The sequence below is a fragment of the Arachis ipaensis genome, chromosome B9, assembly GCF_059453495.1.
Source record: "Arachis ipaensis isolate K30076 ecotype BB chromosome B9, ASM5945349v1, whole genome shotgun sequence".
In the NCBI taxonomy this organism is placed as follows: Eukaryota; Viridiplantae; Streptophyta; class Magnoliopsida; order Fabales; family Fabaceae; genus Arachis; species Arachis ipaensis.
Window position 1 is genome coordinate 151,995,357 of NC_142444.1, and position 12,437 is coordinate 152,007,793.

The following is a 12,437-nucleotide window of genomic DNA, read 5'->3' on the forward strand; positions in this document are numbered from 1 at the left end:
TTTCAGAGAGAATCAATCAATTGGATTAACAAAACAATCGATTGAATTTTAGGTTTCCATGACTCAATCGATTGGATTGAGCTTCATCACAAAACAATCGATTGAAATTGCAAGGCAGCATAGTTTTCGCAAAAATCAATCGATTGGGTAATATAAACAATCGATTGAAAGCTTTAAATCCATATTGCTTTGAAGACTTCAATCGATTGGGCAACACAATCAATCGATTGAATTGTGATTCCTCAAGTTGCTTTGAAGCTTTCAATCGATTGGTAATATGGCTAATCGATTTTGATTTTATATAATTATATATTACTAATTTACTATTAGATAGCCACTGGAGATAATCATATGGATAGAAAGTAGAGTCATGTAGCGCTACACCAAGTTGAGGAAAAGAAAATAAACTGCATTAATAAATGAGAGTAGGACTTAAAAGAAGCCACAATAAGAAAGAGTCATTAAGCAATAAACATGGAGTTGATTTAATCAATAGTCGATCCATATAAGAAACTTGGAAGACCTAAATGGGAGGGCGAAACTAAGCTTTCATGATAAACATAGCAGTTCAGAAGACCTGCTTTGTAAAGATTTGGATGCGATAGCTGGCCAACATTTGCATTAAACATAAGTAATTTGCAAGCATTGGAATAATAGTAAACAACCAGAACGTCATCATTTTCCATGATGTACAAGACTCTAAATGAATGAAGCCGTGGGAATTCATAAGCCCGGGGTACATCATGCTCCCTAGGTATGGTGAGCAACTTAGTCCAAGACTCTTGAACCCCATGCTCCTTCATCTCCCACAAAGCCAAACGACTAAAGTTTTCATTGAAACAAACACAAAGGTTGTTCCTCAAGACACCCAACATAGTATAGGCACCAGTACTATAATCGTAATCAACATGATCCATATTAGGCAGGGACATTGGGCAACAATTCTCGTTGGCCAAGTCAAAGGAAAGGATAACCCATTCTAAGCTGTTGTTACGAGTATGAGCTACCCAATTGAGAGTGCCATTCACAAACTTCCCTATCGCCTGCCGGGGATAAAATGGAAGATCTTGAATGATGGTTGTCCAAGACTTCGAACCAAAGGTGTGAACTTTGTAGCCGAGTGCCCAAGAACCCTCAAGAAACTTGTAATTATCATGCACGTGATCATAGCCAAAACCATACATGTAACCCCAGTTCATGTGCCCCTCTTGCCGAATTTTCCACCAATCGGAAGCCAATCTGGTACAAGGGTTCCACAATCTGATGGATTCCCAGAGTCTATTACCGCTGATCAAGGCGAGGCAGAACAAGCCATTGCAGGAACCCAAGATACGCACGTCATCATCCATCTGGAAGCAGGCATCCTCAGTAGGCGGGGATGGATTCTTAAACAGAGACTGCACCGAGAAAATTCCGAATCCGCGATCAGTTTCCAATAGGAGTTGTGGGCGAGTCATGGTTGGATCTGCTGTTGAGCGGTGAAGGTGGTCGCTGGCGAATTTTGGGCTGGAGATTAGTGCATTCCATGATTTGCACACAATCTTGAATTTCACAACGGAACTCGCCGGAAGCCTCACCAGGATCTCGGGGATGATATCGTCCGGAAGGATCCGCAGTGTCGAAGAGAGGTGTTTGTGCCGCTTGTCGGTGGTTCCGAGCAGGTTCCCCCTCATTCTGGAGAAAGAAGGGGGCGGCGCGATTAGTATGCAACTTGGGACGGGTTGGTATTTTTAAAAGTTGCTTTTATTTTTTGACTTTAAAAGGATAGTCTTAGAATTTGCATAAACATTGGATATTGTTGTGATTCTCTCTATTCCTTAGAACTAACTCAGCACTTTTCTAGGCTTGCTTAATTATGGTGGAAATTTGAAGTTGCATACAAATTTACTCTGCTGAGTAAACAAAAAAGTGGAAATATTGTTGCTCATAAACCTACCAAGTCTTTATTTATTGTTCACCACACTATCACTATTTTATTCAGGTGTAATGAAACCACATGGATTATATCGTGAGCACAAGGGACTAACAGAAAAAAAATTTCTGAAAAATACTTGTTTTTATTTATTAAAAAATATAGATAATGGTAACAGGTATGATTGAACTTCACTATAATTTTGATGAATTAAATCTATTCCATTAACTTTACCAATCCAAACAAGAAGAGTTCATTAAATTCCCTTGAAACTAGATTTTACTCCACTCCCACTAGCGCCAATTCAAACGTAGCACTAGTAAACCAACACCAATTTACTAATTCCTCATTATTTCAAAAGATTTGGATGGCAAACTTTTTGTTAATATATAATGTAATCAATACTATTGGATTGTGGATGTCTCATGTCTGTAAAAAGAGTCATCATTCATTCAACTAAAAAGAAGCTTAGAGAAAATAACAAACAAAACTGAAAACGGTCAAGAGAGCATTTAACAACCAAAAAGCAAAGTTGGTATGTAAAAACATTGTCTGCCTCTTCAACAATATCTAATTTCCAAAAGCCAAAATATAACAATTTAACGCTTCTTGGAAACACCAACGGTCTTTCCCCTACGCCCAGTAGTCTTGGTGTGTTGACCGCGAACTCGGAGGCCCCAGTAGTGCCTCAAACCACGGTGGTTTCTGAAAAATAGTGTCAACGTGTGTGTCAATACAGGAGCTAGAATAGTTCATGAAGAAAAAGACATACAGCAGCTAGAATTTTTAAGTCAACCAATGCATAAGCATATATTAACCACAGCTTTCCCTGAATATAATGTGTTTTGAGGACTGGCAAGAGAAAAGATAGCTAGTGTTGCATCATATAATGACTTATTTGTACATCTTAAGAAATTATTGTAAACCGTAATCTTGTAATGGAAAAAGAACACCATGATTTTAGATCAAATCATGCAGGATAGTCAAATCAAATACACACTCATGAAAAGCCATTGAACTAAATTGAAAAGACGAAGATTCAGATAACTATATCTACCAGGTAATGAGGATATTTTGTTCCGTCTATGATAAAAATATATAATAAGAATAGAAATAAACAATCACACCATCATAAAATGAAAAGAGCAAGTTAACAACTAAACCAAAAACCATACCAAAAATCAACTGGTCCATTAGATATCATGTTAGCACAATATCAAACAGAGACTACATTCAACTTCATCCAAAATTACATTGAACAAACAAACAATTAACATCCATCCCTATCCGTAAATTCTAAATAAAGATTCAATCTAAATCAGACTAAATTAAAAAGTTCATTAAAGAGTTATGAGTGAGACCTGATTTTCTTGAGTCTCTCCAAGTCATCCCTGAGCTTCATGTCGAGGGCGTTGGACACGACCTGAGAGTACTTGCCATCCTTGTAGTCCTTCTTCCTGTTGAGGAACCAGTCTGGGATCTTGAATTGCCTTGGGTTGGCAACCACAGTCATCAGATTATCAAGCTCAGCAGCACTTAATTCACCAGCTCTGCCCAATCAATCAACAACAACAGAAACATACCCTATCAGATAACCTGGCCTTATATCCTAAAGTCTATAGTCTATAATTTCAACCATTAGTAAGATAACTAACGCCACAACTTATCTTATGATATCATATACATATACATAAACATATAAGGTACCTCTTGTTCATGTCGATATCGGCCTTCTTGCAACAGATGTTGGCGAATCTCCTTCCGATACCTTTGATGGAGGTCATAGCAAACATAATCTTCTGCTTCCCATCTACGTTTGTGTTCAGAACACGAAGAATGTGCTGGAAATCCTCGTTTGCCACTAGAGACTACATTACTCAAAAGAGAGAGAAAGAGGACAATAACACAATCATCATACTGCATTCTAAGCATAAACAAGGCAAAGGTTGGTTTCAAAACCCTTGATTTCAGATCAAAGGCTAGTTTTTTTTTTTTAAAAAAAAAAGGCGATGGAAGTTCACGTTTGCAAGATAGTTGAAATCAAAACCAGAAAGTTCTCAAAAGAATCAAAGACATATGCAGAAAGAGAAGAAATTTGGTACCATGGTTGAATGAAGGGAGATTCAAGGAAGTTGGATGTGGCTCTGCTCCGCGCAGCTGGGCACGACGCCTCCTTTGCTAAAACCTCCGCTATTCCAACTGCGCAACGCAATAGGAGGAGGGTTTCTTCTTTTCTTTATTTATTTGGGCCTTAGTGGGCCTTAGTAAATCTAGATCTGGGCCATAAACATGGGCTTCTTGTTTACACCATATTCATAATTTCATATAATATCCTTCCTATGTTTGGGTTTCATGTCTCCAATGGCCCTAAAACAATGTGGACATTTGCTAAATTTGTGCTGCATTATCTTAATTTTTTATATTAAAAAGTTGAAAAAGAAAAATAAGCCAGGCCATCCTTATCGCGCTTGATTTTTATTTAGTTTTTCTTTGGATTTTAAGTCTATTTTAATATTAAAAACACAAAAAAAAAAAAATTATGAATCTCAGAAAAGTGTTAACACATACGATTTGTTTGGTAAATTTTATGTTCAGTGAATAAAAAAAAAGCATGTATTTATATTTGTAATTTTTAAAAATTAGAGGGGTTTTTAATATCATCCAAAGAGATATTTTTTAAATCAATTTTTATTTTATCAAAATTTAAAATTCAAATATAATTTTATATAATAATAAATATCTAAATTTATGTTATATTTATATCTATTATAGTCTTTTAAAATTAAAAAAATTCTAAACACAATTATTTTTATTTTTGTTCTTTATTTATTAAAAAAACAAATGTTATCATTAAAAAATTGTTTTTTCAAAAACTAACTTTAATAAATTATTTTTAAAGAATAAAAACTTTTCAAAATAACCGTAATATGTGAATACAAGTTTTATTTTTATTTGAAGTGGATAACTCAACTAATTAATTAACTAAAGTCATAAATAAAATTCAAGGGTAATGAAGCAGAACACTCTAATAAGTATTTATTTAGTAATAAAAAACTCAGATGTGTTCAGTACCAGTTAACCCTCTCGACTTAGGAGTTGGTTGTTTTTTCGCTTAACCGAAATTATTCATTAAATAGCTACATTGGCATTAAGTACTGGATTCAACTTTTGGTCCACCTTCAACGAACAAAGTATCAAGTAATGCGATGCATGGGCAATAATAATCAATCAATCCACATTATGAAAATCGATTACCACCAAATCTATCTATTCTTTTTAGTGGTCAATTGAAATACGTGGCAACACGACGTGGCTCCAACTTCTCCACAGGTTAATATCCAATCAATTGTCACAACCATATATTATATCTCAAATACGTGTAGCTCCCGAGTATGACCTAATTTCAGTAACTTGTTTCATTCATATCAGTAATATTAATACTTTTGAATAATCAAGCCTTGTTATGAATTTAATTAATTCTACATCTTAAGTAGAATGATATTTTAATAATAATAACAGTAATTTAGTAAACAGTATTTGAGGGAAGGGAGATACCGAGAATCCGAGATAGGCACAGCAAGCAAGTGACATCAAGGAATATGGTGTGATTTCTCTTGGTGAAGACTAATTAATGTTAACAATAATATTTGTTCATACAAACAAATGTTTTATTATTTAATTAGAACTTAATATTGTTAAATATATCATGTTTAAAATATAATTAAATATAGAGAAAAGGACAAATAAATCCTTGACTTTTTTTTCGTGGACATTTTTGTCTCTAAAAAATAAAAAATACATTCATGTCTCTGACCCCTCTAAAATGTGGACAAATATACCCCCCGTTAAACTTCGTCTGTTAGTCCCGATGGAAAACGCTGACGTGGCTCCCGTGGCGCTGACCTGGACGTAACGGGATGACACATGGGCTATACCTTCTGAAAATAGGACGTATTAGTCCCCAGGCTCCAAAACGACGCCATTTCTCTCCTACCCCTCCATCTTTCAAATTCTTGAACCCTAATACCTGGAATGCACAGAAAGCGGGTGAACGAAGAAAGGGAGCATTTCGTCCCATGGCATTCGATGGGGTATCATCTAGCTCGAGAAGAAGTGGAGGTGGAGGAAGAGAAGAGCAATTTGCTGAAGGCTGGGTTCGTAACGGGAAGGATGACAAAGATGGTGTCTCACCAAAGTGCTTCTGTGGAGAAAATGCAATCATGTTCATGTCGAAGACGAGCAACAATCCTAACAGATTATTTCTCGGATGTTCGTTTTATAAGGTATGTAAAGCAACTATGTGAAACTCTGTTTGTGTTAGGGTTTATCCCCGAAACCAGAATTTTTGGTGAGTTCTGTGAACTGATTTTGTACAAGTAAGACAACCATATTGTAAGTTCTTTCTGTGGTTAGATGAGCACATTGCAAGGCTTGGGAGGAGTGATACAAGGGACTGGAGAGAGAAGGAAATTGGTGACATTAAAGAGCATGAATGAAAGCAAGACATGGAAAATAGGATCAAATTTTTGGAGAAGAGGATAGTAGCTTTAAAGATGAAAAAAAATCCAACAGGGTAGTGCATATGTGTGATTTTAATTGTCCTTATTGTTGCTGTTTTAAGTTGTAAGAATTAATCGATGGTTGAAAACGATAAATGTGATAATTTGTTCCCAGAAAAATTGAACATGTCCTTTTTATACATGTATCAGTTTTTATCCTGTATGTTGCAATGTATGATTGAATCAAAGCTGGCCAAATTACAGATAATCAAACATCCAAGAAGTGACATTAAAGCTGTGAACGTAAACATTAATCATTGTTTCTGACAACCCAAAAAAAAGAAGACCAGTTTGATAATAATGTGTGCACATGTATGGCATGATACCATTAACAAGTTTTTACTTGACCAATAACGGGCTAAACAAAAAAAACAGCTAATAGAAAAAGGATAGTTGTATTTGAAATTTGCCATTAAGAATTACAACAGCACACATTTATCACAAAATAACATAATGGCATGATGCTTCATTCCTTGGAATCCTTAGATGCTGACACACATGGTATAGTTGGTGGTGGAGCCTCCTGATCATGTGCAGCAGTTTGTGTGCTAGATGGAGTTGGTCCTTGGGAGACTTCATGAACTGGTGCTGCCTGCTGTGTGTTAGGTGGGGTTAGCCCTTGACCAAGTGGAGTTGGTGGCCTGAAAATCTTCTGCTTTGATCTGAAAATCTCCTGATTTGAAGCATCCTGGACATAGTAGTCATAGTAGTTAACAATTTAGAATGAAGACATATTAGTCCCTCAGGAGTAATATACTACGACAGATCACTCCTTGAAGATTGTGGTACTAAGACAAAATAATATCTGATGTTTCTAGTACTAAGACAGTTTAAACCCTGAACTACTTAATGATATGACAAAATTGTTGCTGGAGTAGATATTCAAGGAAACAATGTTATGACATTAAAGTGATCTTACCTCTGGTGGTGGAGCTGATTGTGACAAAGGAAGCACAACTAGTGTTTGGGAGGTTCTATCTCCCTCCTTCTTAGGTCGCTTTGTCTTCGACTTCCAATTGGGGTTCGAAGGAGCTCCCTTGCAAGTTTTGTAATTGTGGCCCTTTTCACCACACTTACTGCAAGATATAGAGAATGGCCTCTTCAATTTACCCCCTTGCATTAGTGGCTCAGCAGGATCTTTCTGCCGATTATGAACCTTTGGCCTGCCAATTCCCTTTTTGATGATGGGTGGGTCTGGCTGTGAGAATTCAGTTCTGGGCCAAAATTCTGCACTTGGCACTGGTTTAATGCAGTGTGCATATGTCCTACGGATTGACTCCATACACAGCCAAGGATGGACATAGTCTTGTGGCATGTTACATCTCTTCCTAATGGCAGTATGTGCATGAATGCAAGGCATGCCTGAGATATTGAAAGAAACAGGTTTTAATGATGACAAAATAATTAGTGCTAATAACAACAAAACTCTGCAATGAATGAATTAGAATGATCACAGATGTTACCAGTAAGTTGTCATTTGTTGCACGAGCAAGTGTACTTAATGAGGTCTACACCCACCTTGCTTACTTTGCGATTCACCTCAAACCTTTTCCGTTCATTGTAACTAACCCACTCAGCCATCCACTTAGTACTAAGGTTGATTAACCTCTCCATCCTCTTTTGCTGGACTGGTGCTAGCTTTTCAGTGTGGTTGTCCAGGACTCGTTTGTGATTCATCATCCTCCTCATCAGGTAACACCTGATTTCTTCACACATGGTGAGTATGGGCTTAGTTCGGTAATTCACTATCTTGGCATTAAACACCTCACACATGTTATTTGTAAGGCTATCAACCTTTGGCACATGGAAGAAATAAGCCTTAACCCAAGTTTCTGGCTCAAACTTACTGAGGTATTCCCAAGCACCTTGGTTCACTGCCTTCATCTTTTCCATACATTCCTTGAATTCCTCAACAGTAGTGCATCTAGCACACTCCCACACAATCTCTCTGATGTACAAGTCCTTGAAGAGATTTATGAAATTCTTCCACATGTGCATCACGCAATTACAGAGCTTTGCATGTGGCATGACCTCCTTTAGCGCAGGGAGTAAACCCTGCATTGAATGAGGGCAGGAAACATTTTCATAAAGGAATGATATACTAAATGAAACTAATAATATTTGAAGCAAACATATTGATTAACCAGGATTATATCTTACCTTCTATTGGTCCGATATTAAGGTCCAGCCATGGATGGCATTGTCTCCTATGTCTCCCTGAAGATTTGTCAAGAACCACTTCCAGGCATCCTTGGTCTCAGCCCTGACAACCCCATATGCAACAACGTAGAACTGATTGTTTGCATCTTGAGCAACTGCTGCTAGAAGCCAACCCATGTAGTAGATTTTCAGAAAACAACCATCCAAGTGTAACAACGGCCTGTACCCATCTTTGAACCCTTACTTACAAGCATCCAAGCATATGTATAATTTATCAAATACAGGAGGTGCTTCTGGAATTGGCATGAGCTCCAACCTGGCCGTTGAACCTGGATTGCTTATAAGAATCTGCTCACAGTAGTCCCTGCTCCTCTTGTATTGTTCCCTCTCGTTATTCATGATCTTCTCCCTCGCTTCCACTACTGCTCTGTACACCATCTTAGGGTGGGGACATAGTAAAAATTTCTCCCTTAGGAGTTCAGTTGCCTCTCTTGTGTTCATGTGTGGTTGGATTGCCATCCTCCTTTCAATTTTCTTGCTAAGCTAATGCTGATCAGTTGCATTACTCCCTAAATTCCTTGCACAAATATGTTCTTGCTGGTACGTCTTAACTTGATAACACTGCAAGATTTTGTTGTAGGACAAATGAACTAGGAACGGACACTCCTCATCCTTGCAACCCACCCTGACCCTCTCCTTGTCGTTCTTGATCCACTTCAGCTCCCTCCCATCAGCAATAAATGAATCTTTTACCACCTCCTTAAACCTTTCAACAGTAGCAAACCTCGTTTCTAACTCAAATCTGTCCTCATCATGAGCATAATCATCATCAAACTCATGAAAATTCCTGTTGTTGCCTTCATCCTCGGATGAATTGGGTGTATGCAACTCCTCGAACTCATACTCAAATATGATTTCCTCCATTTCTGTAGGGACTTCGTTGACATAGAATCCACTCGCCACTGTATGATCCAGCTGCACACCAGGATCATCACCACCACCTCCTTGATCATTCGGCCCATCAGCCTCCTAACCCCCAACTTCACTACCCGTCCTAGCATTAGCACCTGCATTATTTTCTCCTCTTATTTTCACCATTGTTCCATGCTGAACCCTCTTATTTCCAACCTTAGATTTTTTCTTTGACCCTTGCCTCTTTGAAACTGGCTTCTTCGGGGTCACAATCTTTTTTTTATCCTTCGTACTTCTTTTTATCTTGCCAGTTGCCACCATCAATCCCGCCATTAGTATCACTTTCAGTACTATCGGTCTCAAATCCAGCTGGTGGAGGTTTGTACAGCACATCTTCTATAATTTTGTACCCGTCATCTGATGAAGACGATGTCTTCAATTCCTCTAAAATCTCATCTTGCCAGCATTGTCAACCACCTCAGGATCATCGACTGGGTGATCAAAGTATATGTGGAACTCAGAAGTCTGTTGGTTCTTCAATATGTTCTCTCGCATTGCATTGATCCCTGCATCCCCAGTTAATATGCTCAGCCCAGACTCAATGTCACTACTTATTGGATCATACCAATATACTTCCTTGTATGACTAGTATTTCAAACCCTTAAATAATATTACAAGGTCTCCGAAGTTCACAAAGTCCAGGTCCATCTCAGGGACCTCTCTTCCTTTCCATTTTGATAAACCAGGGATCTATCACTTTCTCTGAAAAAGTTACCTCCATGATGAAAAATCGGCACCACAAAAACATCAACCATCTGAAATTAACCAATGATCAACAATGTGTCATTCCAAAAACCAGTTACCAAAATTACGAACGAAACCCCTTTGCCCTAACACAATCCCTCCTTCTAATCCTACGCACAACGTTTTGCAAAAACGTTTTTCCACTTCATTACACCACTGTTACCCACACTCTCTACATGCACACATACTGTCTTCATCCTTTGTTTACACAACAATAACCAAAACTTTAACGCTAAGTAAGACGATCTTACCTTCTGACGAAGACAGCAACTATGAACTCAACAAAAACCTTCTTCTCAGCCTCCCACAGCAACTTCACCACGCACCGATTGCTCTTCTACGTAGTGTAATTTTTGGAGGAAGAAACAGGGAGGAGGGAGTTTGATCGTCTGTCTTCTTAGGGTTTTCCAGTAATTCAGAAAATCAAACATGGGTGTTATGGGTATTGCATATGGGAATTAAAGTGTGTTTGGAGGAGTGGAAGAGAAACGGCGTTGTTTTGGAGCTTGGGGACTAATACATCCTATTTTCAGAAGGTATAACCCATATGTCATCTCGTTACGGTCAGGTCAGCGCTACGGAAGTCACGTCAGTGTTTTCTGTCGGAACTAACGGACGGAGTTTAACGGGGAGTATATTTGTCCACATTTTAGAGAGGCCAAGAACATGCATGTATTTTCTATTCTTTGTGGACGAAAATGTCTGTAAAAAAAGGTCAAGGACCTATTTATCATTTTTCTTAAATATATTTTATGTAAAGAACATAATAAAAAATCTAAAACTCTCGGTGAACCTAGACAATTTCAGCCCTCCATACAAATAACTTTAGTGCGTATGAGCATAAAATGATATTTCGTTATTATTTATTTATTTCTATAAATTTAATTTTAATGTATTATTAATATAAAATAATTTTATACATGTATTTAATTATATAATATTATATTAATAAAAATAATTATTTTTTATATTGATCATGTGAATAATTATTAAAAAAATAAATATAATTATATGATTATATAAAATATTTTATATTATTATTGTATCAAAATTATATTTTTATTTCTATAGCAAAAAATGCACATGTTTTTAAAATGAGAAAGTTTAAAGATTAGTATTTTTATTAAAATTTGATCAGCACTTAATTAATAAAAAAATAAATAATCTTACATTATTTGATAAAATTTTATATCATTAAAAAAAATTAATAATAATTAATTAATAACTATAAATTATAAAAAAGGAGAATATATATTGAATCTCATGACTCTTGGGATGGAATATCCTTTCTTGCCGACACCTCAGACTGTTGAAATTGCAACTTCCATTCAAATGGGTCCCACTCACCGCCTACATTATCCACTTCCATTTTTTACAACCCTTTGCGCTTTTATCACCTCCAAAGTAAAATAAATAAATAAATTCAATCCGAAATAAAAAGGTTAGATAGAAGTACATATATAAAGGATTTTTGTTAAAATAATACATGTTAAAAATATTGATGTAATTTTTTTTCTTATTGAGTGACCATGACTCAATTTAAAAATTAACTCATTGAATAATATTGTCATATTTATGAAAAAATTGTTGACATTGTATCCTCAACTAAAATGGAATAAATGAATAATACACATCCTTCACAATTAAGATTGGATCAATTGATGAAGAGAGTAAATAAAGTAGATATAATAATTCCAAATGTAAGTTTAATATTTTGCTTTTATGTTTTTAACTAAAATCAATTTATATTTTCCTCTTTACTTTTATAAATTGTTGAGACACACAAATTGCCGTGCACTCGTTTGAAATGAAACGAACAACCAAAATTACAACTAATTGAAAAGGACATGTAGGATAATTCTAATGGATAACATTACTTTTGAAATGTTTGTGTATAACAAAAATATTATATATCTAAGTGTGTGTATATATATTCTTCAGTTCGTGAACGAAATAATAACAAAAATGAAAGTTTAATCATTTTCAAGAACTAGTAATAATAATATCAAACTTTAATTATCTGCACTGTTAATACAACCCTATATAATTAAATGACAATCTCTATATTGTAGTGTACGCGGGAATAAATT

The 12,437-nt window shown here is 36.1% G+C and overlaps 2 protein-coding genes across 2 annotated transcripts; both read right to left on the reverse strand.

Moving 5' to 3' along the window:
- Positions 1 to 388: 388 nt before the first annotated feature.
- Positions 389 to 1,938, reverse strand: LOC107618301 (F-box/kelch-repeat protein At3g23880-like). Its single transcript, XM_016320325.3, has one exon. It carries the CDS (start codon positions 1,671 to 1,673, stop codon positions 486 to 488), a length of 1,188 nt encoding a protein of 395 aa, XP_016175811.1. The 5' UTR covers positions 1,674 to 1,938; the 3' UTR covers positions 389 to 485.
- A 350-nt stretch (positions 1,939 to 2,288) lies between these two features.
- On the reverse strand, positions 2,289 to 4,127 carry LOC107619221 (small ribosomal subunit protein uS13z/uS13y/uS13x). The gene is made up of 4 exons (XM_016321469.3): positions 4,015 to 4,127; positions 3,620 to 3,780; positions 3,274 to 3,462; positions 2,289 to 2,617 (listed from the first exon to the last, which is right to left on the reverse strand). The coding sequence occupies exons 1-4, from the start codon at positions 4,015 to 4,017 to the stop codon at positions 2,512 to 2,514; spliced, it is 459 nt and encodes a 152-aa protein (XP_016176955.1). The 5' UTR covers positions 4,018 to 4,127; the 3' UTR covers positions 2,289 to 2,511.
- Positions 4,128 to 12,437: the final 8,310 nt, after the last annotated feature.